General features: G+C 46.3%; 1 protein-coding gene across 3 annotated transcripts in view; it reads right to left on the reverse strand.

The window, feature by feature from the left end:
* The window catches only part of SZT2 (SZT2 subunit of KICSTOR complex), a 79,459-nt gene that overhangs the window by 40,542 nt on the left and 12,314 nt on the right, over positions 1 to 26,603 (reverse strand). For 2 of the 3 annotated variants that reach the window (XM_060276974.1, XM_060276973.1), the window contains exons 5-28: positions 24,460 to 24,591; positions 22,900 to 23,059; positions 22,223 to 22,329; positions 20,829 to 21,039; positions 18,248 to 18,418; positions 16,073 to 16,304; positions 15,614 to 15,743; positions 13,131 to 13,273; positions 12,364 to 12,516; positions 12,084 to 12,198; positions 11,152 to 11,357; positions 9,607 to 9,831; positions 9,299 to 9,377; positions 8,320 to 8,411; positions 6,534 to 6,702; positions 5,989 to 6,109; positions 5,785 to 5,898; positions 4,543 to 4,740; positions 4,361 to 4,461; positions 3,853 to 3,988; positions 3,043 to 3,171; positions 2,151 to 2,355; positions 1,773 to 1,885; positions 1,243 to 1,471 (exon numbers count right to left, since the gene is read on the reverse strand). In XM_060276974.1, the coding sequence (XP_060132957.1) occupies positions 1,243 to 1,471; positions 1,773 to 1,885; positions 2,151 to 2,355; positions 3,043 to 3,171; positions 3,853 to 3,988; positions 4,361 to 4,461; positions 4,543 to 4,740; positions 5,785 to 5,898; positions 5,989 to 6,109; positions 6,534 to 6,702; positions 8,320 to 8,411; positions 9,299 to 9,377; positions 9,607 to 9,831; positions 11,152 to 11,357; positions 12,084 to 12,198; positions 12,364 to 12,516; positions 13,131 to 13,273; positions 15,614 to 15,743; positions 16,073 to 16,304; positions 18,248 to 18,418; positions 20,829 to 21,039; positions 22,223 to 22,329; positions 22,900 to 23,059; positions 24,460 to 24,591 (3,671 nt within the window). The remainder of the gene's footprint in view (positions 1 to 1,242; positions 1,472 to 1,772; positions 1,886 to 2,150; positions 2,356 to 3,042; positions 3,172 to 3,852; positions 3,989 to 4,360; positions 4,462 to 4,542; positions 4,741 to 5,784; positions 5,899 to 5,988; positions 6,110 to 6,533; positions 6,703 to 8,319; positions 8,412 to 9,298; positions 9,378 to 9,606; positions 9,832 to 11,151; positions 11,358 to 12,083; positions 12,199 to 12,363; positions 12,517 to 13,130; positions 13,274 to 15,613; positions 15,744 to 16,072; positions 16,305 to 18,247; positions 18,419 to 20,828; positions 21,040 to 22,222; positions 22,330 to 22,899; positions 23,060 to 24,459; positions 24,592 to 26,603) is intronic. The other variant, XM_060276975.1, reaches the window with a different exon arrangement.

Consider the following 26,603-nt stretch of genomic DNA (forward strand, 5'->3'; position numbering starts at 1 on the left):
GGCACAAATTCCTTCATTTCTACAGGTTTGCTTGAGTGGTATCTTCTCCATGTGCAGAGGGACGTGGCAGTCAGCCTGGGATCATTTATACTTCAGGTTACAGAATCTCGTTCTCCTACAAAATATATGTCCTTCCTCATTTGTTGCACCGGGGGGGGGGGGATGGGATTGCTGTTCAAAGAATCAGTTTTTCTGCACCAAGTTATGACTATAAGTAATCTTTGCCCTTGATAAGTTAAGGAAATACACAAGGATCATCTGATCTGCATAAATATATCCGCACTATATATCGAGATCATTCAAATGTTAAGAGATTCTGCAATTATTTGCTTATTTTGCATAATTTATTCTATTCCTGCAAGCTATGCGAAGCTTTTAAATGCTGCTCCTTGACTGCTAAAAATTCCACACAGCCCAACTGTGCCCTGTGAGATTTTATCCTGCACTGTTTACACTTCTTTTTTTGCAAGCTCATTTTCCACAGGCAAAAAAGAAAAAGCTTAAAAGCTTTTTTTTTAATTAAAAAAGGTGGGGAAGGAGGTGAAATTCTTTCAATGCCAGAATGAGAAATGCAGATTAATTGCTTGAGCATAGCAATTACAAAAATGCACATGAACTGGGTGACCTGGTAATCTGACTCCTTGCCCAGCTTCAATCTTGATCCTTATTTGACTGAAAACAGAAGGCTGGATAAATTCAACCAAGGCCCATCGACATTATAGACTAACACCTACCTAATTAATTTTATTTATTTAAATGTATAGCCCTGCCTTTCTCCAATGCAGCCCACAAGGCTCACAGCATAAATTAAAACGGACACAACTAAAAACATGCAATAAATAGAAATATTTAAAAAACAAATAAGGAACCCTATTAAAAACAGCTCTGAAAAAGCTTAAATCCATCCCTGATCTAAAGTGTCCATAAGCCCTCTTCGTTGCTTATGTGCATTTGATATGATTTGTGTTTTTCCCTTCCCCATATAGAGCCTTGCATGGCTCCAGAATCAGAATCCGGCTTGGAACATTAGAGAGGGAGAGCCATTTTGGTGTGCAGAATGGGACTCTGGCAAACCTCTGACATTTGGGGGCCATGGATGAAAGAACCTATTAGGCTACAATCCACTACATACAAGACCAGCAGAGGGAAGCCCCACAAGATACATTATTCTTCCAACGCTGCCAAGGCCACCCCAGAGCTACAATTCATTCTGATCTCTCTATATGGAAGCAGCCATCCCACCTGGAAACAGAGACTAGCACACCCCGCGCTCGGGGGGCCTGCGTCAATTCCCCTTCCAAGTTGGTGGGCAGGTGCTGATGGCGCTCACAGAAGGACCGCACGTGGTTGCACAGAGTAAGCAGAAAGCTTGTGATGTCTATCTCCTGCAAGAGCTCCTCACAGTAATCCATGGCTATGAGCAGATCGGGGCAGCTAATGCTGTGACCCTGTTGTAGGCTCTGGAACAGCCCTGCAAAGAATCAGAGGATCAAAGAGCTAGCTGGTCCTGCAGATTCACCCAGAACTACAGCAACATGGTAAGCAGCAGAAACGATGAACCTGGGGGTGGGGGAGCAGAATAACACAGCAGGTTTTGATAGTAGAGGTTCACTCTAAGTATGGGGAATTGCAAGCTTGCCGCAGCTGAATGGCAGCGCCTAGGCCCTCTTCCTGGTGTTCCAGAAGGAAGTCAGGCCCAGAGGGGTAACAGAAAAGTCAGCTTCCTCCCACTCTGGGGACAGCAACCCAACCTGGGTATACCTATCCTTTACCTTTCACATAGCACTGATGGGAATGCTCTTGCAGCAAGGTACAGAAACTCAGCAATTCCTTGTGCTTGGCATCTAGCCAGGGAGTGCTGGTGGGGCGCTCCACTGACTGGCTTCTGGAAGACAAAATCATCCAATGTTGACTATCTAGATTCTAAGACAAGGCCCACATTCCTCCCTCACCTTAGTTTTCCCTCCAGATCTCACACTCTCTTAAGGCTCTGGCAATACTAGTGCTTGGCCTAACATACATGAGCTTATACATATCCCTGCCCAAATGGCTGGAAACTGAGTAGTGATTGCCTCTGTACAACCTCGAAGGCCAAGATCTGCCCAGCAGGTGCAGAGGTGCTGTCGGGTTTCCTGTGCCCCTGAGCTCACCTGAAAAAGATGTCCCGCAGAGGCTTATCTACCCTGGGGCTGATCATCTGTTCCCGCAGCAGCTCCAAGGAGCAGCTGTAGACATAGACAGGGCAGCGGGCTCGGCAGCTCTCGCCCAGGTCAAGCTGAGATGTCTGGCGGCTGAAGGAGATACGCCCTTCTCTTCTTGGCACTGTGTCTGGGTCTCCCGAGTCCTGGCCAATTTCTGTAGACGGGATACATCTTGGAGGATGAGAAGCAGCCTCAAGCTCACAGCTCAAACAAGGAGGAAATGATGCTCTTTCTATGCACCTTGTGTGACTCAGAGCAGCACAGTTGAAATGTGCACCCTTTCCTCTGCCTCAAGGCACTTCAGGTAGTGCTTTACTTCCCCCCTGCCCTTTTGCAACAAAAGGGCATGTGCTCTGCATGCAGAAGGTATTAATGGATTCCCAGTTTTAAAAATGATCTTGTGGGCAGGTCGTAGGAAAGACTTCTGCTGGTGACTTCCTGGAGAGCTGCTGGCAGGCACAAGAAACATAGACTGACGTTCCCCAGCCTGGTGCCCTCCAGATGTTGTTTGACTACAATCAGCCCCAGCCCGCACATGTAAACATCCCCAATGTCCTCTGGGGTGCGGTAGGGTCTTCACCCAACCCGCTCCAGCAAGTCTCCATCAGGGTTCAAGAGAGACTGACATAAACATGCACATCTTCCCAATGATACGCTTGTGTATGGATCTTAAATTATTAAATATACCCTATTCAAGTTTGCGCCCTTGGCTAAAAGTGTATGATTCTGAACACCTATAACCAGAACCTAATGCAATCTCCATTATCTCCTTCACCTCCCATCTGATTCCAAACACAAGAGACTGCCTGTGGTGCAAGGAAGCCCCAAACAAGGTTGGTACCATTGGCTGGTGTAACACTGACGGTTGGAAGCACCCCTGCAGTCTCCAGCTCCTTTTCTCCTTGGGAAAGTGTTGGTTCCTGCTCTTTGGAAGATTTATCTGTCCCATGAGCCATCAACCTCTGTATGTCTGGAAAAGATGGTAAGAGTTTATTGCACATTATCTGCTGTCATTGCACGCAGCTTCATTCATGGGATATATAGCAACCAACATAGTCAGACCATCACATCTGCCGTAATCTTCCTACTGTACCACACAAGAAAGGAATCAGGTGGTAGATGAACAATTCAGCATCTTGTTCTCTTAAAGAAAACAAAGCAACAAGCTTCTAGTCCTTAAAGAGTGAGAATTTAAACCTGTAGCAGGATTCAGCATCCCTTGGCACAGCCTACAGCAGGGGTCCCCAAACTAAGGCCCGGGGGCCGGATGCGGCCCAATTGCCTTTTCAATCCGGCCCGCGGATGGTCCAGGAATCAGCATATTTTTACATGAGTAGAATGTGTCCTTTTATTTAAAATGCATCTCTGGGTTGTTTGTGGGGCCTGTCTGGTGTTTTTACATGAGTAGAATGTGTCCTTTTATTTAAAATGCATCTCTGGGTTATTTGTGGGGCACAGGAATTCATTCATATTTTTTTTCAAAATGTAGTCCGGCCCCCCACAAGGTCTGAAGGACAGTGGACCGGCCCCCTGCTGAAAAAGTTTGGTGACCCCTGGCCTACAGCATATTGGCGAGCATCTGTCTCATCTCTGTATGACTTCATTTCCTCAGGCAGGTGTCCAATTCCCTTTCTGATACAGTTTCCCTTACCTGGAAATGTAGCTGGTAGGAAGGTGAGGAAAAGATGCTGTGGATTTACCAGCTTGGCATAGCATCGCCACTGGGGGAAGAGGTCCTCAGGTGCTGGTAAGATCTCATCTTTTGACGCCTCTGTATTGTTTGGAGCCTAAGACAATAAAGACTAATTGAACATGGGCCACAGCATTTTGACATAGGAACCCTGCTCCTCACCCAGATTTAACAAGCAAAGTGTGTTGACACACATTTTTGGTAGCAAAGGGAGATAACTCTGTCGTCAGCCATTCACATAGCCCTTTAGATCCAAAAACAATGACTGATTGAGACAGAACTGTTACAACTCATTCAAGCCACTGGAGCAGATTTGGTTGCCTACTCGCTGCTGCCCATGTGCACTGAGATCACCCCAAGAAAGATCTCCATCAAAAGAGCAGAGCAGAGGGAAGCTCTCAAGTTCAGGGGGCTCTCTGGGGTCTGGCATCCTTGGCAGTTTGATACAGAGGTCAAGGGGATGCTGTACCTGGTGTGGAACTGCAGAGGTAGCCCTGTCTTTGCTGCCAACGGAATGGTAGGTGTTGGTTGGATCCCGACGTTCAGGGAGCACAGAGGCCTTGGGAGGCTCTGTTGAGAAGGATGCAAAATGGTCAGAAGTCATCAGGGGAATGGAGAAAGGCAGAGACAGCTGCATACATGTCCTCTTACCTTGGACCACTGGGAGCATAAATGGGGGTGGGTGGCCATCTCTGTCCCGCTGCAGCACCTGCTCCATGAAGGTTACATGATCTGTGCCAGATAGCATGATCTCCCTGTCGCTGAGGTCATGCTGGAGGCAGCCATGGAAGAGGCTGAGGAGCATTTCATTGGGCAAGAAGGAAGAGTCCTTTGCGATCCCATCATCCTCTATTACAGGTGAAAAACCAAAAATTCGAGCAAACCAATTTTTCTGTTGCCCCAGCCTAGTACACCCATCCACTGTGTGTGCAGGTCTGACAGCTTCATGGGACTAAGTCAGACAAGAGCATCCAACCTCCCTGGCCCAGCTTAAAGCAATAGGAATGGGGTTTGTAAGGAGTTCCAGTGATTCAAAAAGAAGTTCTCTTCCTACTGCTTCATTACATCTCATGTTAAATGGCAGATATGGCAAGAAGAGGTTTTTTAAAAAAAAGAGGGACCAGGTCTCCTACACCATATGACTGGAAGACATATACAGGCAACAACCATTTTGCACGCATTCAAAGCACACATGGCAGTGCATGCATTCATCACTGTGACCCCGGAGGTGGCAGGGAAAGGAGGCAGAATAAGGCAAGGGCGGGGGCATAACAGGGCAGGCTTAGACGTGCTCTACCATCGTGTGCAATGACCCAGAATGCAACCCCCACACAAATTGGGGGTTGCCTATATATAAGTGTATATACTTATACATATTATGTTGTGTGGTCACGAAGAGTCGGACACGACTAAACGACTAAACAACAACAAATACAGTGGTACCTCGCAAGACGAATGCCCTGCAAGACGGATTTTTCGCAAGACGAATGCATCTTGCGATCTGATGGTGCATTGAAATTTAATCAATGAGTTCCTACGGGCAAAAAAAGAAATTTCAATGCATTCCTATGGGAAACCGCGATTCGCAAGACGAATTTTTTGCAAAACGAATTGACTCGCGGAACTAATTAAATTTGTCTTGCGAGGCACCACTGTACATATATGTAAAAAAATGTATATACTGATGATTGTAAGGAAAATACCCTCAAAGTGTTTTACAAACCCAGAAGTGCAGACTGTGGTAATTCAGAAGAAAGGTACACATAGCCTGCATTGCACAGAGGCACTCTTTGTTAACACACTTTGGCTATTCTGGAGACAAGAAGCACTGAGCCCTGGCCATGCCCTTCCCCTGGAGAAATGTGCAAAAGTTTCAGGCCTAAGTTGACTTACCTCCTGTCAGCATCAGGAAGGACATTTCAATCTGCTGACACTTTGGCAATAGCTTCATGAGGTCAAAGTGGAATGGTATTTCATGTACCCGGGAGCCGCTTCCAGCACCACAACCTACAGCAAAAAGCAGGAGTATAATCTCTGTAAAGCCACAGGAACAGCCCCATCTTGAAATGCCCAGAAAGCACATGCTAGGAGAATCACCTTCGGCAGTAGTGGGCCTTGGATCACATGCGGGGAAGATCCAGTCCTTGTTCTGGCACAGCTGGCTGATATACTCAAAGGCAAGCATGGTATGGATGCACATTAGATCTCGAGGGTAAAGCTGGAAGAGGGATCTGAAGTAAGACACAGGGCTTGGCAACACAAAGACTTTCCCAATTCAGAAATACCACTCTGTTAAGACACAGAGATGCCAAGGATAAACTTGGACCAGGTATACAAACCTTGTCCATATATACTCCAATGGGAGTAAAATTCATGTTCAGATAATTATTTGGTGAGAAAAATCCTAGTGGGGAAAAAGCAACTCCTCCCCAAGGAGGAGCAGGTAGTGTCTTCACAACAAACAATAATGGTGGCTGGATAGATCATCATGACAGAGGCTCCTCACCTATAAAGCATTTGGACAGCCCCCTTTCTGGCCCCCAAGACCAAAAGCCAGGAAATACCAGCTGTCAGTCATGGTCCCTTCAAGGCAATGGTCCCAGAGGTTGCCTTCCCTTTCCCTCACCACCAAAGGAACGTACCGCTTTGGGAATTTTCTGGTAAGACAGGCCATGTAAGTGCCGCAAGCTGTCTGATGCACTATTCACACAGCCACTTTGTGGCTCCACCCAGCACTCTGTAACAAGGTTCAGCTCCATGTCCACCTCAATAGCTTCCACCTCTGTATCGTTGTCATCATCTGTGGAGAAACTGGAGAGCAAGCGAAACATCATAAGCATGGCTTGAGCACCAGTGAGTGCTCCTCACACTTCCTTGGCTTCTGCTTATTATTTGCCTGAATCCCCAAAGTATTGGATTGTCCAGGGACTAGGTCTTTCCCACCATCTGATGAGCATACCTGGCCAGGCCACTGCGCCTAAGCAAAGTCAACATTTAGCCTGTCTTGTGATGCTACTAGCCACAATGGCTGTGTCCTGCTCTCATTGCCAGACGTGGTATGTCACTGAGTACCAGTTGCGGGGATCCACAAGTGGGGCGAGCACTACTGCCCTTGTGTGCCTTCCCATAGGCATCTGGTTGGTCACTAAGAACAGGATGGCCTTTGGCCTGATCCCTCAGAGCTCTTGTGTTCTTAAGGGGCATAAATGGGCTTTTGTGGAAAGGAAACTAGGCTGAACTAGGTTGTGTGAAGGGCTGACAAAGTTTTTCCTCCTAGGTAGCCGAAACACCCAGACGGAATGATCTTTAACGTTAAGGATAAACGCATGGAGTCTGCACTTCTCAGAATGCCTCATCAAGGTAAATGCCTCACAAGTTTCCCAGCTCTCTCTGGATCCTAGACTAGGCACCCACAAAAAGGAGGTCACTTCCACATTCTTTGGCTTGGCATCAGAGACATGAAAGCAAGTACGCCTCAAATATTTTTAAAGCCTACGTAGCCTTGTAGTACTTGTAATACTTGTAGTATTAATACAAGAAATACTGCACTCAGTGGTGTGGCACATCTACCAAGTACCGTACTGTTTTTGTTGTGCAGGTGTTATGCATTCTTCTTATTCTGTTCAGCTGACTTCCGCCCCCCCCCCACATTTTTGCTGTACAACTATAAGGCATGGAGTGCTGTGCAAAGGGATACTGAGGCAAGTTAATCAACTTCCAGTTACGACTGAGCCAGCGATTCTTTCCCCTGGTTCTTTACATGTACTTTGGAGAACTCTGGGTTCTGGATAAGCACTGCCAATAAAGGCCGTGGAAGAGCTGGCTTCCAAGCCCAGACACACTGGGGCAGTGTTCATGCCTACATACAGTGGTACCTCTAGTTATGAACTTAATTCATTCTGGAGGTCCGTTCTTAACCTGAAACTGTTCTTAACTAGAGGCATGCTTTCGCTAATGGGGCTTCTTGCTGCCGCTGCGCCGCTGGCACACGATTTCCGTTCTCATCCTGGGGCAAAGTTCTCAACTCGAAGTAACTCTTCCAGGTTAGCAGAGTTTGTAACCTGAAGCGTTTGTAACCTGAGGCATTTGTAACACAAGGTACCACTGTACTTATTTTGGGGAGCACCATTTGGGGTGCCACCAAGACACTTAGCAGAGAAAGCCTTTGAGCTCTCACAACGCGATGCTTGCAACCTGTCTGGGTAGGAAGGACACCCAGGCACTCCCAACCAGAAGCCCCCCTGCCGCTGTAAGCAGCGGCAGACCAGAAGCAAAGGGTAATGTTTGACATTTGGCAGTTTAATCCACACCCCTGACGTCTCCTGGGGACCCTCCACCTGCACCCAGAAGTCCCTGTTCCTCCTGCAAGCTGTCTGTAGTGGCAGGACTTCTTCCATGACCCCAGGGTTGGCAACCCCTTACCCTCACCTGTCTTTGGTTGAAGTGGAATGTGGAGGGAACAGCACGTATTGGACAATGCAGCTGTGCTTCTCACTGCCGCTCTCTCTTGAGGAGTCACTCTGTGGAAGAACAACCTACGTGAGCCTATCCTGCTGCTGCATCACCTCTCTCCTAAGGCACGCCTGAGGCTAGGAAAGAAGCAGCCAAGCAGCACAACTTGCCAACACCTGGCCCAGCCCACACACTCTCTGGGCTCAATGTTTCTTTTGGTTTTGGCTTTCCATGGAGGAGGGGCTAGACCAGGCATCCCCAAACTTCGGCCCTCCAGATGTTTTGGACTACAATTCCCATCTTCCCCAACCACTGGTCCTGTTAGCTAGGGATCATGGGAGTTGTAGGCCAAAACATCTGGAGGGCCGCAGTTTGGGGGTGCCTGCGCTAGACAGAACAGAACTGGGAGGATGTTCATCAGGCAAATCTTATCAGGCAAACTATCTCACCCTCCCTGCCCCTCCCTGAGCTATAAAACTGGGAAACTCTCATTCCCTTCCACAGAGGCCGTGGGAGAAGCGTCAGCTGCATGCCATTTCCACCTGCTGACCTTCTTTATTATGGGTAGACTAGCCTTTTGGGGGCTGGGGGCCATGGCATCATAGCCCACAGAAGCAGTCCATGTTTTAAATGACAAATGGGGGGGGGGCTTGAAGCACCATAAAAATCTCGGGGTGGGGGGTGGGCCAGATGTGGCCTGCAGGTCACGGTGCAGCCATCCTTGTAAACAGGACCAACAGGAAAACTCCTCAGAGAATGGCACATAAAATAGGTTTCGACATGTCAGGGTCAGGGAGTTAACACAGGTGCATTAGGCCTGGCCACAGGTGTCTCTGCATCCACCCCGTGCCACCCACAGATTGAAATCAGCCCTTGCTGGGAGTATGATGATGTGGCAACACTGGAGGCAAGAGGGAGGGTATCATACCAAAGGGGAAGAGCAAACCATGTTTACCTTCATGGGCAACTCCAGCACCATACTGATAATTCCATCGCCGCTGGATGCAAAGCGAAAGCCCTCGGCCAGATGAACCCTGCACATCCCAGAGGAAAATTAGGGCAGGTTACCAGGTTCTTACAACACCCTCACCTGTGTATGCCTCACACTCCAACACTTCGTAGTCTCTCCCAAAATAATGCAACACCCCCCCCCCCAATCTATCAGACACTGGCAGAAATAACCTAAGTAGGGCAACTATCCTTCACCTCCGCAGCTATTTGGATGGGATCCGATTCAGTCTTTGCAATGAGATGGGCACTTACTCTGTGAGAGTGGACAGCAGCTGCGCCACGGCTGTGATGGGCACTGTGGGTACCAGCCCCGATTGCACGCACCAGATCCAGCGCTGGTGGTAGAAGTAGCGAGACAAGGAAGCCAGGGTGGAGGAAGCTGTGCGGTTGGCCACCATGGTGAGAGGGCCAGACATGGGGGGATTCTCTACAGGCAGGAGGCATGGAACACGATAGTCAGAGGGCAACTTCTCATATCTAGGAAGTGAAGAGAGAGGAAGTGAACATGACTACAGCTGCGAGGTTGTCGTGTTCGTACTGGCCCCATGGAGAACACTTTTGAGACACCAGTGAGTCATCTCTGCACCTTCTCAGCCCGAAGTCCACCACACAAGCCCACCCCAGTGTGCAGAAAAAAGGCTTGTGTGCACAATGGCAAAGACATCACAAAAGAACACACAATATATTAAGAGAATTTCCTGCAGGCACAAAATTTCCATTTTAATTAAGAAATTTATGTAGGCTTTGGGGTTTTTTTTGGGGGGGGGCATATAATCAGCACTGCTTCTTAAATTCCACAAAGAATTGGAGGTTTTTTAAAAAAGTAAAAACAAATTAAAAACCACAGATTGCATAACACAGGAGAGGGGAGGCATGGGTAATAGGACTGTGGAACCTGTAGGAAAAAAGGATTGGCAAATATGGGAAAGTTGAAGTGGGTTGTTGTTGTTTTTGAAGGATTAAAAACAAGCCCAGAAGCCTAATCCGATGAGCCTTTCATGCTCAACTTCCATTAAACATTTCAGCTTTCCCACCAAAAATTAATTGTCTAGGGGGGAAAAACATGTTTTTAAAGTGAAAAGATTCCCAGAATTACAAAGCATACTCTGCTTTGTTTACCACACCTGCCTGCAACCTTTGCAGCCCTAAGCAGGAAGGGTGTCAAATTCCCACAGCCCAAGCTGGCTAGTCCCCCTCTCTCATAATGTTAAAGAACCCAGGGTTCTCCACCAAGCCTGAAGGGCGGAAGATTCAGTACCTTTACACGCAACAGGCAATTAAGTTACATAATCTGCTGCCACAAAATGTGGGACCGGACACAAAATTGGTTGGCTTCAAAAGACGATAAGGTAAATTAATGGAGGATAACAGCTATTTAGTACTAAACAACAGGATCAGAGGCAGCATGCCTCTGCACAGCCGCTGCTGGGCCACAACAGCGAGAGAGCGCTGCTGTGCTCATATCCTACTTGTGCTTTTCCCCATAGGCATTAGGCGGGTCCCTGTGGGAAATAGCTTGCTAACCTGGACCAACAAGTAGTTAACATGGCGTCCTCCAGATATTTTGGACTACAACTCCAATGACTCCTGACCATTGGGCATACTGACTGGGGTAAGGGGTGATGGGAGCTGTAGCCCCAAACATCAGGTTAGCTACCCCTGAAGGCTTTTGGGGTCCAGTCCAACTTCCGATACTCACAACCTCCACAGTGGCCAAATCATATGCCAGGGTCTGCCTGCTCCAGGCCTAATGAAGCTCTAAGGTAGCGAATGTTCTGCATGTCCTGTCCCTGTTACCTAATCAGGAGCTTCTCTAGAGGCTTGCGCAGCACAATAAGGCAAGGCCTGTCTGAGAGGGTTGGCTGGGCCCCAGGCACAGGAGGAGATTTCGATGGGGAGCTGCTGCCAAGGGCCTTCCGCTTCACTTTTGGCGTTGCCTCTTTGCTCTGGACTCTGTGGGGGAAGCGCAGCTGAAGGATACGATCTCTTAATTCTTCTTCTATCTGTTGGGAGAGAAGTAGATGGGCACAAACACTGGAGCAGAACATTTGGCTGCCCCTTACATACGAACAGCTGTTGTTGTGGAACCTGATTCCCTCATACCTCCTTGGGTCCTGCTGTTCTCTCTGTAGAAGCTGCAACTCTGGCCCCAAAATCCCCCAGGTGCACTGGTCTGTTTTTGTCAGCAATGTTACCTGATATCCCAAAAACTAAGACATCAGCCCCACGAGGGAATTCCCCATGGAAGCCTCTTTACTTAAAGCAGCCCAGAAAGAGACAACAGCCTGCCTCTTAGATGTCCATCAAGACCTGGATCAGAAATACCATATGCCTAGCCAATTTGAGACGAGTTTGCTGCATTACTGGAGGAGAGAGTGGGAGAGATGGGCCCTCCAGCTAGAATCATAGAATCATAGAATTGTAGAGTTGGAAGAGACCACAAGGGCCATCCAGTCCAACCCCCTGCCAAGCAGGAAACACCATCAAAGGTAGCTTTGCCCACCAACCGCACTATTATTTAGGTCTAGAAACAAGACTTCTAAATCTATGAAGCCCAAGGAGGACTTCAGATGCTGTTGAATGTACAGGAGCACATATTGCTGCTTGGTAGTGCTGAAGGCTTTACTTCCCCCCAAAAAATATCCACTGAACCGATTCTTGCTGTGTAAATGCATTTTCCTGCAGTTTTGCTAAATGCTTACTATGACCCGAGGAAATCTAGTACTCACTTTGTTCCTGATCTTAGCAAGCGTCCCAATGGGGAACCCCAGACGAAGGACCATGCAGGGAGCTTTGGAAATGATCCGCACCACATAGAATGAAAAAGGAGGCTGATCCTCGGAACTGCAGAATGGAGAACGGCAAACAGCAGGTGGAACGAGCATCAACACAAGCACCGACAACTTTTTCTCTGGAGCTACAACTCCTCTACCTTAACCCCCAATCTAAGGCACTGACCTTACACAACATCTCACCCCCAGCTGCCCCACCCCTTTATTAATGCCTTACCTGCGCATGAGCTTGACGTAGGAGTAGCCTTCCACAAGCACAAAGCTACTCCAGTCACGCAGCAAGGAAGTCAGCGCCGAGTGCGAGATGCGGCACTGAATAGTGCTGTAGCGGCCGTTGTTGCCTGGGGTGTGCAAATGCTTTGGGACTGGCCTGGGAAGTACATCAAAGGGTTACTATTCATGGTCCACAGGACAGACTACTGGTTCCTCATCCTTATACTCTTGAGCAAAACACACATGTGAGAGCTCTCCCTCAGCCATTTGGATGCTATCAGTAAGAACAAGCAAAACCACAGGCTAAGTGTGGGTGGCACTGTAGGTTAAACCACAGAGCCTAGGGCTTGCTGATCAGAAGGTCGGCGGTTCGAATCCCCATGACGGGGTGAGCTCCCGTTGCTCGGTCCCAGCTCCTGCCTAGCTAGCAGTTCGAAAGCATGTCAAAGTGCAAGTAGATAAATAGGTACCGCTCCAGCGGGAAGGTAAACGGCGTTTCCGTGTGCTGCTCTGGTTCACCAGAAGCGGCTTTTTCATGCTGGTCACATGACCTGGAAGCTGTATGCCGGCTCCCTCGGCTAATAATGCGAGATGAGTGCTGCAACCCCAGAGTCGGTCACGACTGGACCTAATGGTCAGAGGTCCCTTTACCTTTACCTTTTAAGCTACCTGTGGGTGTTAGCAAGATTTGCACTGTGGCTGGGGTACTTCAGCTATCTCTATGCATGCTCCCCCAACCATGAGACACACAGGAAACCAGCATGCACATACATGTCATGCTCCAAGAGGATTACGATGCGGTGCATGTGCAGCCACTTCTGCCAGAAGTTGGCATCCATAGACAGAATGGGCTTCCAATAGGCTGCAAACTGTGAGTGGCAGGAGTCTGAGCTGCTGTGCTGCAACGACAATACCTAAAAGGGAGGGAAACAGTACTCTGTTGGTGCCTTTGCCTTTGGTTCTACAGCACATTCTGCCCCCCAAAGCCATCATGTTAGGTGGTTAAGCACAAGGTTGGTCAAATTATGCCATTCCCCTGAAACAGTTCAAAATCATCTTCATCAGAAGTTATAGACACCAAGGACAAACTCACAAATTGCTGCAATCACTATGCCTGGGTGCCATAATGAAACTACTTCCCTCTCCCCCCCCCAAATCTGCCCTGTTGTTTAGTCGTTTAGTCGTGTCCGACTCTTCGTGACCCCATGGACCATAGCACGCCAGGCACTCCTGTCTTGCACTGCCTCCCGCAATTTGGTCAAACTCATGTTCGTAGCTTCGAGAACACTGTCCAACCATCTTGTCCTCTGTCGTCCCTAAGGGTTCCTTAAACTCTCTGGAGCAGATTTGGGGAGGGCACAGGACATATGTGCAGAGAGGAGAGGGGGAAGCCACATTCAGTTAACTGTAATCCTTTTGCTGATGGAAATAGTAGAATACCACCCTAAATTTCCTACTGAGAGAATATCCGGCACCCCATTTGTTTTTAACCAGCAATGAAAAGAGCAGGTCTGAGTGTTCACCTAAGACAGACCACATGAGGGCCTGACATTATATATGCAATGGTCAAAACGAACTGCAACAAGCTAGATTGCCAATGCATGGTACAGGAAATCAACGAGTGTACTTACTAAATGAAAATGCTATATATAAACAGAACAGTAAGTGCTAAGAATGGGCTGCGAGGTAAAACCTATAGGGGAAGCTGGACGAGAGGGCATGTGGAGATAGGTGGCTAGCATTAATATGAGAGATGAACAATGGCTCAGAAACTCAAGACAGCTGCCTTGAGGCCTCAAGAAGATCAAATGAAGATTAGCTTGCACTGCTTAATCAGGATGCCTTTACTTGTGTGTGGTCTTGGCATCCTGACATAACTTGTTATTGGCCATTACATTGGGGCAGATCGAAAGGGGCTTGTGCCTCAAAGGAAGTATAAGTCTGACCTTATCTATGGGGTTCTTAATTTGACAGAGATTAGTCAACACCAAGAGACATAGGTGCCGTTCGCCTCCTAAGTTGCGTTCAAGGAAATGGACAGGATATAGTAGCCCTTTCAGGTGACTAATTTAACTTTGGAACTCTGTTTTTGAATCACAAGTGGCAATGAGGGGGAACAGCCTGGATTCCCCTTTCTTCTACCTCTGCAGAGCCACTTGACAGGAATGCCCCCTTTCGCCCTTGCCGTTTATGGTTATGGAAACTCCGACAAATTTTAATATGCAACAATAACAACATGGAAGGCCTAGGTGTAAATGGCAGAGAGCATATACTCAGCCTGTTTGCTGACAAGGAAAAGAGCATTTAAAAACAAACAGAAATTAGCTGTAAAGTTATTGCAAATAATAAGGTTAAAAGGATTCCGAGGAATAGGGTTTATCTTTTGGAATTTGCCCTCCTGCAGTAGCCAAATACAAAGGCTACACAGAACAGCACATCAAGCAGCACAGTAAAGGACAGGCAAACAAGAACTGCATTATTTACCTAGTCAACCGATAATTTCCAGAATATTTGTTTGGTATTTGAATTCAGATTAGAATCAGGGGTAGGCAACCTAAGGCCCGTGGGCCGGACGCGGCCCAATTGCCTTCTCAATCCGGCGCGTGGGCGGTCCAGGAATCAGCATGTTTTTACATGAGTAGAATATATCCTTTTATTTAAAATGCATCTCTGGGTTATTTGTGGGGCATAGGAATTTGTTTATCTTTTCCCCCCAAAAAATAGTCCGGCCCACCACATGGTCTGAGGGACGGTGGACCGGCCCACAACTGAAAAAGGTTGCTGACCCCTGGATTAGATGCTCCTTCTGCAAGGTTTTGATAGATTAACCTACGCCTGCAACAGTCATTTTAATAAAGTTTACTGCTTGCAACCTGCTGTTGCACAAGAAGCAATGATTCTATATAGTCAAGAACCTACACACACACACAATCGTTAATTGATGGTCTTAAAAAATACACATCTATACAGGCTGGCTTGGGATAACTCAGAAGGGAATACCTAAGAAACAGTAGAACTGAACGTGTTCATGTAGTACCCTACCAAAGAGATACAACATAATTAAAATACAAAGCTGCAGAATATCGTCCACCCCTGAAAGTAGGATGAACAAAATACCTGTACTTCCCTCGACATGCAAATCAGCATAAGGGAGCCAACTCCAAGAGCTTGGCAGGCAAGCAGGCAGCTAAATTAGATATAAGAGCTGTGCCTCTATTATCTCAGTCAAGGATCAGAAACAGCAAACAACATACCGGTGTTGTGGATCCTGGAGGAAGGTAGAAGAGAGGCACTCCATTTCTAGTGCTTTCAGGGATTGTGAAGTGCTCTGGCGCACTGTCAAACGACTGTAGGTGAACCAGCATCTGGTCTGTTTGGTTGATGCTGAAAAGACAACGTCACCCCCACCGGTGACATTTACATTACACCAGTGCATTGTCAATGCTGATCTACCAGAGACAATTGCCATTTCCTGTTCATACTTTCCTTACAAGCAGCGATAACTCTTTTGCTCAAGTAATGAAATTGTCTTCTGTGCCCAGCCACTGTCCAGCACCACAGATAGAAAACAGTATGTTTAAGGGCAGCAGTAGAAGCACTGCTCCTTAGAGTAAATACACAGGTTCAAAGAAGATACTGCCCATGACGCCTTTGGGAAGGAGATACGGAGGGCCACCACCCCAGTAATGGGGCAGGGTCGCCAGCAGACTTACCTTTGCAAAGTGTTCCAGAAGCGGCGTATCACAGTTGTGCGGTACAGGCTGGTGATAGGTTTCCGCATGGTGCAGCTGATGTCGTGCAAAATGTCATAGCTGCCCTCCATAGTCACTTCCACCCATGTATTACGTTTAGAAGGGTCCAAGGGCCATGGGGCCACTGCCAAGTACTCAATTCTCATATTGTGCTTCCACAACAGAACTAACTTCACTTCTAGCTGAGTGCCACCTATAAGCATGTAGTAAGATTGAGAGAAACGGGTTATAGTCAGCATCCCATCTTGCCCCCATCCCCACTGCACTACGCCTTGAGATGGATGTACATGTATCATTTCTCGAAGAGGCACAGATTCAGGACCTTTAACAGAGCCGACTAAGATCAGGAGGCAAGCACTTGGTGCCTCAGTTTTCTTCTCATTATAGGGACACTTGGCAATGGAAACAATTTCTCGTTCATTTTAATCTCTCTTACTTTTATTCTGCATAAAATAAGATGCATTTGTCAAGTTGTTTCATGCTTTTGTTGCCCACTTTCTCTTTAGTATTACACCCTTTCAGCTTTTTTTTTAAAAAAAACACCACACAATTAAAGTGCTTTTCCGTGAAAGATAACATGCTCAATAATTTTACTTGGCTCATTCACCCCAGATTATAGCAACTATCTCGTTTTTTAGACCCCATGGGCCACAGACCACATAGGGAGAGTATAATATTTATTATTTCTACAGACTAACAATCCCAGTGCATTTGAGACAAATTGCATGTTTCTGAATCTAACACAGAAACATCCACTTATCTGCTGTGCATGCTTGAATTTCTTATTTATGCAGCTACATTTCGCAGCAAGTATTCCCTTGAAGAATACTTGGCCGCACAGCTCCAAATGTGCTGGGACTCTGGAATAAGAAGTTTCTATGCACTGCATGGCCTCCGTTGCATCAGGTTTCCGGTCTCTTTTTTAGCTTTCTACGTTTTATTCACACACTAACAGTCAAAAAAGCTCCATTGCATCCATATACATAATATATTAGTCAGAATATGACACGGCACAATATTTGATGATGAAAAGCTCAGCTCCTCGTCCCCTTTTTCTTTTCTTTTTAAAAAAAGATATTTCTAACATCTATGGAGACAAGATATTTTTCTTAACAGTAAAGCCCCCCACAAAACTAGAAAATGGGATTAAGAAAGGGATAGCGAATCTGCCTGTTGTCTTTGTCCATGGAGTTTTCTTGGCAGGGATACTGGAGTGGCTTGCCAGTTCCTTCTCCACGGACACGACTAAACGACTAAACAACAACAAGCGAATCTGCAGCCACCCAGATGTTGTTGTTCTATTACAACTCCTATCACTCTTGACCACTGGGGCTGAATGGATCTGGAGTCTACTGTCATCTGTAGGGCTACAGGTTCCCACAGCAGCTTTAAGCTGAGTACAGTGTGGGAGGGATGGGGAGAAGATATATACTGTTCCATCATGCTTACAAGCTTTTGCGCACTGATGGTGTGTAAACTGGCCCATCATCCATGAGCGCCCAATATTTATGCTGATTTATATGAAGTTCTTGGATACATGGATAGACAAACAAACAGAGCCAAGACATTCTGGCAAGCTTCACTGATGAGCTAGAATGTGAACCTGAGGTCACCACATTCAGACCCAATACTACATCCGTCCCACCACACTAGCTCTTAGGGGGCAGTAAGAAGACCCCTGACAGTACATGGTGGTCTTGAGCTATATTCTGGATTAGAGATGATGGGGAACATTTCAGTCCAAGGGCCATATTACCTTCGGGGCAGCTTTCCAGGGATCACACACTAGTGGTGGGTGGGGGACAGAAGCAAAAGCAGCAAATGCAAATTTTACCTTTGTACAGGAGGATAGTTCCTACACACATTCGTACACCCCCGCCCTATCCTTCATCCCAGTAAGCAGGAGGCACAATCAGAGTCCAAGGACACATTCCAGCCAGGTAAAACTCGAAAAACACTCAGCTGTGCAATGCAAGGCTATCGAGGGATGTGGCCAGAGGAAAGTCCTGAGGGCCAAAGGGAGGGGATTGGAGGACTCCGTTTGGCCCCCAGAACCTGCCCTGGGTATTGTCCGAGTGGGCATCAGATGAACACTGGCCACACTTCACAAAGCAGAGTAAGATTACTGGGAGTCACCTTTTGTGAGGTTGACCTCACGGATACTATAACCCTCTCGCAGCCGGACAGAGACGATACTGATAAGATCAGCATATATTTCCTTCTCCGCATGCTTCTTCCGCCTCATAGCCAAGGCAGGGTTGCTGCTTGCGGAAACAAGGTGTTCATTGAACAGCCTGTGCTGGGACACTGCAATGACAGTAGACAATTATGCTAGTTATTCCTACCCTTAACAGAAGGTCCCAAGGCACTTTGCAAGGGCCTCCAGCAGCTACTACAAAGAGTCAACCACACAACTGAAATGCTAAGGCTAGAAATCTAGGACGGAGACAAACTGTACTTGGTAGGATGCTTAAAATAACATGGTTAGAATTGACCACACTTTTCTTCTTTAAAAGGAGCAGAACGGAGAAGCCGTGAACTAGAGTGGACCATGGCATTAGTGGAGGAGCTAACCCTTTCCCACACTGCTATTTGCCCAGCACCCCACCCTCCCGCCACACACACAAAAGTAGTTGTATGTAAAGCACCATCAATGGGCATGTAGCAGCTTCAGGAGGGTAGAGGGGAAAGGGGAGAGAGAAAGAAGAGGCATTTCTGACAGAAAAACAGCATGATAGGAAAGACCCTCCCTCCTTAGACTGGGCTCCCCCACAGCTGCTTCTGATTAATAGAGAAGTGGCCAGTCCCAAGCAAGCTATTTAAAAAGCAGCTCATTATTTGGTCCAAGTGTTATTTTAATGTTATTGCTGACTACTCATTAACTATACTTTTCCTGATTTAAAATATATGTTTTATATATTTCCATGTTGTTGGTAGCTTACTTGGGAGCTCTTAAATATACAGTGGTACCTTGGTTTAAGAACAGCTTAGTTTATGAACAACTTGAATTAAGAACGCTGCAAACCCAGTAGTAGATGTTTTGCTTTGTGAACTTTGCCTTGGAATAAGAACATGTTTCGCTTCCTGTTGAGTGTGTTCCATTTGTAAATCGAGTCCCCTGCTACTATGGGAAAGCACGCCTTGGTTTAAGAATGCTTTGGTTTAAGAACGGACTTCTGGAATGGATTAGGTTCGTAAACCAAGGGACCACTGTATTTGAAAACAACTAAATAGGTTTGTTCTCACCGGTGCTGCGAGAGAGAGGTTTCTCCATTCTACTGAAAATAGTATTTGGTTACAGAAACTTGAAGTAGGGACTGACAAACCGTTCTCACCCTCAATAAAATAGGATGGGGCACATTTCGCTGCAACCACGTGGTTTACACCTCCCATTTTAAAAGTAACCTCACGAGAAGCAGACTTGTGGGCTTGATACGGAGACCCAAAACATTTTACAAGTAAGCTTAAGCAGGTACAAATGCAAATACTGGGGAAACTCAAGTTGTTTTCATTGCAATGCTTTCCTGTGTGCATGAAAGGAAAATGCCATTGAGAAACCAGCAGCAAACATGGCAGAAAAGGTGGATCATCTTTCCTCATTCTGTGTGAAGCCATCATTGTCCACAGGAATGCTATCCTGGGATTGAAAGCTGGTTCTGAGGGGGTGTCCTGTGAGGATGTAAAAGTGATGGTTGAGTGGGACACTATAATACTCATTTAATTTGAAGAGGAAGGCTTCTAGTCTTACTTTAACGACCAGCAGTATGAGAAAGAATGTTAAATTGCGAGGATCAGGTCACAAAACCTGATGTGTGACTGATGGCAATAGTCTGACTACTTTGCTGATACTAAGAAGCTCTGAGATTAGTCAGTGCTTGAATGGGAGACAATTAGGGAACACCATTAGACCTGATCTGGTAGCAAGTATGTATTATGGGCTTAAGTTGACCTTACTGGGGATGGGACCACACGGAAATTAGGGAGACTGACAAAATGAATATATACAGAGCATGTGGACAAAAAATATACTCCTGTAATGCAGACCTCTTCAGCATCAGCTGAACCTTAGGATATTTAATGGAGGGCCTGCCAACAATTTGGTCACCAACTGATTGTCATCTAATAATTTATCAGAAGTGGGTGTTCCCTGTGATAGCACTGACCCTCTGTGGATTTCCCTCCCAGTATGGCAGACACCACATTTGATGTGCTTCAAATGAAGATTCATCTGTTCTGACAAGGTTTCCTCAACCCTCAAGATGTTTTTAAAAGTGTGCTGCTACATTTCTGCTTTACTAAGATTTCACTATATTATATGGTGCTGTTGCATTTCAGATGTGATATGTCTATGGTTTTATTATTATATACAAATACACACACACAAATTATATTAAATATTAAGTGCTATATAAATGTATGAAACTGAAAAAAGGTCTATGAAACAAAACCGTGCTGTTTTGTTTGGTTCTAGGCCAACTGTTTTTTAAAAAATGAGGCAAAGAATAGCTGAGAGCTGCCACAGTCCTGCTTATTCTTCCTTCAATCGCATGCAAAATCCATCACACTCACTATCTTGCAAAGGTGGCCTACTATGCATTCACACATCTCAAACATGCTCAAGGTTCTTGGGCCTTTCGCACTAGTGAAGACAGATAAGATTTCGCAGTAGTGAAGACAGAGAAGTAGTATTTCTGAATTCCATGCAGAATAAGCTCACCACAGTAATACTCAGGGTTCAGCGATTCCCCGCTGCGCAGAAAGGAGTATAGCAGAAAAGCTTTGTGGTAGACATTCAGGTCCAAACCAGAAGGCTCCACCTCAGGACAAGTGGAGAGGTATGTACCAAATGTTGCCATGGCAATGAACTTCATGAGCTCCACATTGGGAACGTGACCAAAACTGCAATCGTAAGAGTAGACTCCACCCACCTGGGGAAAGAAAATCACATACAAGCACTGACACTTTCCCCCTGGAACAGCTCTTGCCACCTATATTTGTAATGAACTCAATTTCAACCCATCCTGCCGAAGTGTATGCCAAATTTCTAAACTTCAATGATTGTTCAAAACAATGTTTTCCAGGAGAAAGGTGTATAGGTGAACTCATTCTTCAACAGTACATAGGCTGAACAATAGGTGCCAAGACTGGCTGGTGTGGAGGAGCTGTGCTGTGCCACTGCCCTTCCAAGACACCAAGTGGTGTCGCTGCCACTTACTGGGATACAGCAGCGTCAAGGCGGCAGTCCGGTTGAAGCTTCATGGACACACCTGCAAAGTTATCTGGGGTGTCTCTGCAGGTCTAAACCATGACGCAGTCCCGCCCTACTAAGCAACATCTACCTAGCTGTCAGGCCACCGCCCCATCCATTCTTAATTTTTTTTCAGCGTTAAACAAACAGAAATCCCTCTGCTCAGTGCTTTCCCCCCCAGGGGGTACTCAAGGGTACACAGGACCATCACCTCTTTTTTCCCTTGCTAAAAAGTGTGGCACTTACTGTAACAACTTCACGGTGATTACCTGTACCTATTTTTCAGGGGGGGGGACACTGGTCTCCCCATGTTCTACCATATATTGGGTAAGATTAACAGCATATTAAAAAAATCAAGAGTTGACAAAAAAAAAACTGTTTTCTTACTTAGGCTTTTCTTTTCAGTAGCTAGGTGTGCAAGCCTATACATGCCGGCTCAAAAGCAAGCCCAATATACAGTATTTCAAATGGGATCTGCTTTCAGGCAAGTGCAGGACTACAACTGGGACTTAATCCTAGGTAAGGATTATAGAATTGTACGCAATTATAGAATTTCAACCTCAGCTATCACACAATTGCGTGCCACAAAAATCCACCTGGAATAAGTGTTTCGGCCAGATTTCTAGGCAGCATTATTAGAAGTCCCAGTTCACCTCCTAGCAGGCATTGGGAAAGCAGGTAAATCCAGAAATGCATGAGGAAACTGTGCCAAGAGTTATGTAGCAAAGGTGGAGATTCCTGGAATGCTGGGCACCACAGGCAACAGCCTTGTTTTCCCCTGAAGGCTGGCTGGGTCAGATCGGATCACAGCGCATGCACAATAAAGAACTAATGTGCCTGTCACCAGCACACTTCCACAGCACCTGAACAAAGGAACAGGCCACAGTCCCACTGCGCAGTTGGTTGAGCAGAGTCTCACAGACTGCTACATCTGGGACACTGGTGACACCATCTGTGATCACGATAATCCCTGCAAACAAACAAATATTAACAGTAGATGGGAGAGGGCAGGCATTCTAAAAGGAATCTAAGAGTTAAATCCCAAGGGAGACATTCAATTGATGGATACTTTAATTCTAGAGGAAGCATGCAGTAGCTTCCTCAGACTCACAAGAGGATGTATTCTGTTTTTTTTAAAAATCATTCCAAGAAAGACCCACAAAATGCATATGTGACAATTCTGAAAAAAGAAAGGAAAAGTTCTACCTTTCCCCAGGTAGACTGAAAGCTCTAAGAAAAGTTTTAGATAGCACCTAGGGAGCAGCCCGAGGCAAGACGATCAAGCAGGAAAGTCTGCTGTAGTGGGAACAACCTTGAGTTTCAGAGAAAGAAAGGCCAGGACTCAAAACCTCATGATGTAATAACCCTCAAAAAGTGGATCACCTTTTCAGTCTTGTATACTCTTGGGCAGAGCCAGGCTAAGGCTCCTCTCAGCTCCCTTGGCTCATTCACATGTAACAGATGGCTTTGAAACTTCTACAACCCGCCCCCTCCATGCTTTTCCTAGCAATCCCACCTTCAGGAAGACCTTTAAACTAACCTGCACTGGAGTTGGATGGCAGCAGCTGAAGTGCCAGAATCCCCTGCCGAATCATAGTGACAAGTCCAACGTCAGCAGTGACCATAGAGACGCCCAGTTTCCTCCCAGAGGGCTCCTGGGGGTCACAAAGATGTTCCTGGTTAAGGGAGGACAGGTCCACCTGCAACAAGACAAGTTCTTATGAGCTAAAACTGTGAGCCTTCCCTTCGCTCACCTGCAAGTGCCCAAAGGCCTCTCCTCCAAGTCCTGAGCAAAGCCCATTTTCCCCTGCTCTCTGCACACTTGGGCTCAACAAGTGCCTCTTGCACTTCTGGTGGACTCAGGCTCATAAAGTGAATGGAAAAGAAGGCTCAGGACCACCTTTGCTTAGCATCGTATGAAGTGAAATTCCCTGATGTTCTAATCCACAGTCCCCAAAGCAGAGGGGAGTTTGGTCTATACCAAAGTGTGCCCGAGGGTAGTTGTAGGGAGAAGCAAGTTTTGAATCAAATCAATCAAGTGTTCCTTCACAGCGGGATTGTTTTGAGCAACTTCTGACAGCCCCAACCTGTATTGTTAGTATCCACAGTTACTTTCAGGTTTCTTGTTGCAAGATTTCTGCAGGGAAACAATAGCATCAGCAAAAACCTGAAAACCCATCCCAACACACATGATAGCCCTCAGACAGGCACACAAGTTTTTTTTTCATTTGGGAAATAATAAGAGTCATCTACTTTTGCCAGTTGCTGGTGTCAGCAGATGCTTCAACAGTTTCAGGCACAGCCTCTGCCTGAGGCTAACAGCACTAACAACTCCACATCCCATCCTACTAAGTTTCAGTTACGTTGATCCTGTGCTTAGAAAGAGCTCTCTCTGCTTTCAAAGCAATTGCTCCAGAAGCCACAGGGCGAAGCTACCTCTGTATGCAACTTGTAAGCCAGCTCAAAAAATGAGGGTGGGTGGAGGTGTTGCATCTGCCTGCAGCACAGAAGAACGAGAGAACAGTTAGGTCATGTGCTCATGGAGAGGATTCAAGGTACCTTTAACAACAACAACAACAAAATTTGCGGTTGCTCTCAGGATCTTATCAAAAATCCCTTCTTGCTTTTTAATTCCTCTTCACACACATGCAGCTAAATCATTTGTTCCAGGTGCCGTGCTGTGCCTGCCAAACAAAAGTCTTCTCTGAACAGGCTCATTCTAATTCTCAACAGGTGCTTGAAGAACTTTCCTATTCTCCAGTCAACAAAACTCTTCTATCTTTGATCTCACAGTAATCTAGTCAGCATTTCTACGGAGCATCTCTGATGAGCATGTGTCTTGCTCCTAACAGGAAGCAACTTTTGCTGCAATGACATTCAATTATGTAAAATATAATGCCTAAGCTGCATGGGAAAGTGAGGGCGATGCCACCACTTGCCCAGGTATCTCCAAACTTTATTCTTATCCAGGGCAGGGCAGTCATTTACATCCAGAGTGTACCATGCGGGCTACTCTTGGGATGGGTGGCTTCATAGACTGGATGAGCAAATAATACAAAAACTCCCACTCATTCAAAGCAGCAGAAAGTAGTCTTCTCACCTGAGTTTTGGGCTCATACTGCTGCTGGAGCATCTCAGCCACTTTGTTTTCAAAGGTGCACAGCCGTGTATAAACCTGCTGCAGGAAGGTCTCTGTTTTGGTCTCATCCAACAGACAACCCTGGAACAGTACCTGGGCCAGAGACAATGGAAATCCTTATTTGTTCCAATTAAAGTACTCTGGTGCACCATCAAAACCTGAACAGTGGACTGCAACAATTCACCACCAAGCAGTTGTTGGTTGTTGGTTTTTTTTAAAAAAGGTGAAATTCTACAAATATTTCAAATGATGCTGAGCCGAAAATGTGCAAAATTTTAAGGAGATAAAAGCATCCTACAAAAGCTGCTGTGGCATATAGGCAAATTTCAACTAGGTTAAAGGTAAAGGACCCCTGACAGTTAAGTCCAGTTGCAAACGACTCTGGGGTTGCAGCACTCATCTCGCTTTACAGGCCGAGGGAGCTGGCGTTTGTCCGCAGACAGTTTTCCTGGGTCATGTGGCCAGCATGACTAAGCCACTTCTGGCAAAACCAGAGCAGCGCATGGAAACGCCGTTTACCTTCCCGCAGGAGCGGTACCTATTTATCTACTTGCATTTTGACGTGGTTTCAAACTGCTAGGTTGGCAGGAGCTGGGACCGAGCAACGAGAGCTCGCCCCCTCAAGGGTATTTGAACTGCCAACCTTCCAATCGGCAAGCCCTAGGCTCAGTGGCTTAGACCCCAGCGCCACCCATGTCCCTTTTTTCAACTAGGTTACCCAGGACAAATCAGTAAATTTTATCTTCTGGAGATCATTTCCGGCTCAAAATGCATCGAGATAAACTATCTACGACATTGTATATTATGCTAGCAAATCAGTTTTCAATAATTCTTCCTTTAAATATAACACTGCAGGTGGGACCTGCCATGAAACGTTGCAGAGTGGAATGTTCTTGTTCAGTGTTCCAGGAAGTCAGTAGCGCAGTTTTCCAGGATACTCTCTTTAATTCCCACTGCCATCTATTTTCCTTCTTCCATATCCCCAACCCAGTAAATCCACATTCCCTGGCATCTAAGCATGTTGAGTCCTCAGGCTGCTTGGGAGGTATGCCTTGTGGGGGGGGGGTGTTTCTGAAAGGTTTTTTTTGGGGGGGGTAGTTCTGCAAGTATTGAGTTTTCCTCAAATCTGCTCGTGTGCGGATGCTGCTGCTGGTGCACTTAATGAAACAGCTTAGGTAAAGGCAGCACTTGATGAAACAGCTTAGGTAAAAGATTCTATTGTCTTCTTGTGCTTCTAGGAGCAGGGCTTGCGATCCCACCAAAACAGCTGAGTATCATCCTAAAAGGCATAGATTCTGGAACCGAGCTTCTGGTCCAGGCTTACAAACACACACACACAGAGCTGCAGGAATTATCATCTAAGCCTTTCTAAGCACTGGATATGCAACTGAATCTCTGTTCTGTCTTCTGGATTTCCACATCAAATGGGTGTGCTTTCACCCCATCTTTTTTTAAAAAATTTTTTTGTTAATATAATATTAACTTTTCCTTTGAAAGAACTTATTTTTAGTCTTTAAGGTTACAAATACATTAGGGGAATTAGATCAAATATACCCAAGATTTAATGTTTATAAGCTGCACTGCATTAATAAATTCAGATACAGTCATACCTCGGGTTACAGCCGCTTCAGGTTGCGTCTTTTCAGGTTGCGCTCCGTACCAGAACGGGTTACTTTCAGATTTTGGCGCGCGCGCATGCGTAAATACACTAAATCGCTCTTTGCGCATGCGCAGAAGCACCAAATCACAAACCGTGCATGCACAGGTGCGGGTTGCGAACACTGCGGGTTGCGAACGTGCCACCCACATGGATCATGTTTGCAACCAGAGCATCCACTGTACAATTGGGTATCTTTTCTACCCCCCCCCCACCCTGTAATTAACAAAAGCTTTGCTATTTCAACCTGATCCCTTGTTGTGGGTGAGAATTTTTGGATTTCAATAACCTTAAGACGCATTCTCAGGACTATACGCAGTCAACCCATACAGTTTCTTAGAGACACTTGTAACAATTGTGTTTCCCCCAGTGACCAAGGCAGTCAACAAACTATGGTTGTCTCTCCAGTCTCCCTGAACCTAACTAGACAAGGAAGGGCAGCCACATA

The sequence above is a fragment of the Zootoca vivipara genome, chromosome 7, assembly GCF_963506605.1.
Source record: "Zootoca vivipara chromosome 7, rZooViv1.1, whole genome shotgun sequence".
Lineage (NCBI taxonomy): Eukaryota > Metazoa > Chordata > Lepidosauria > Squamata > Lacertidae > Zootoca > Zootoca vivipara.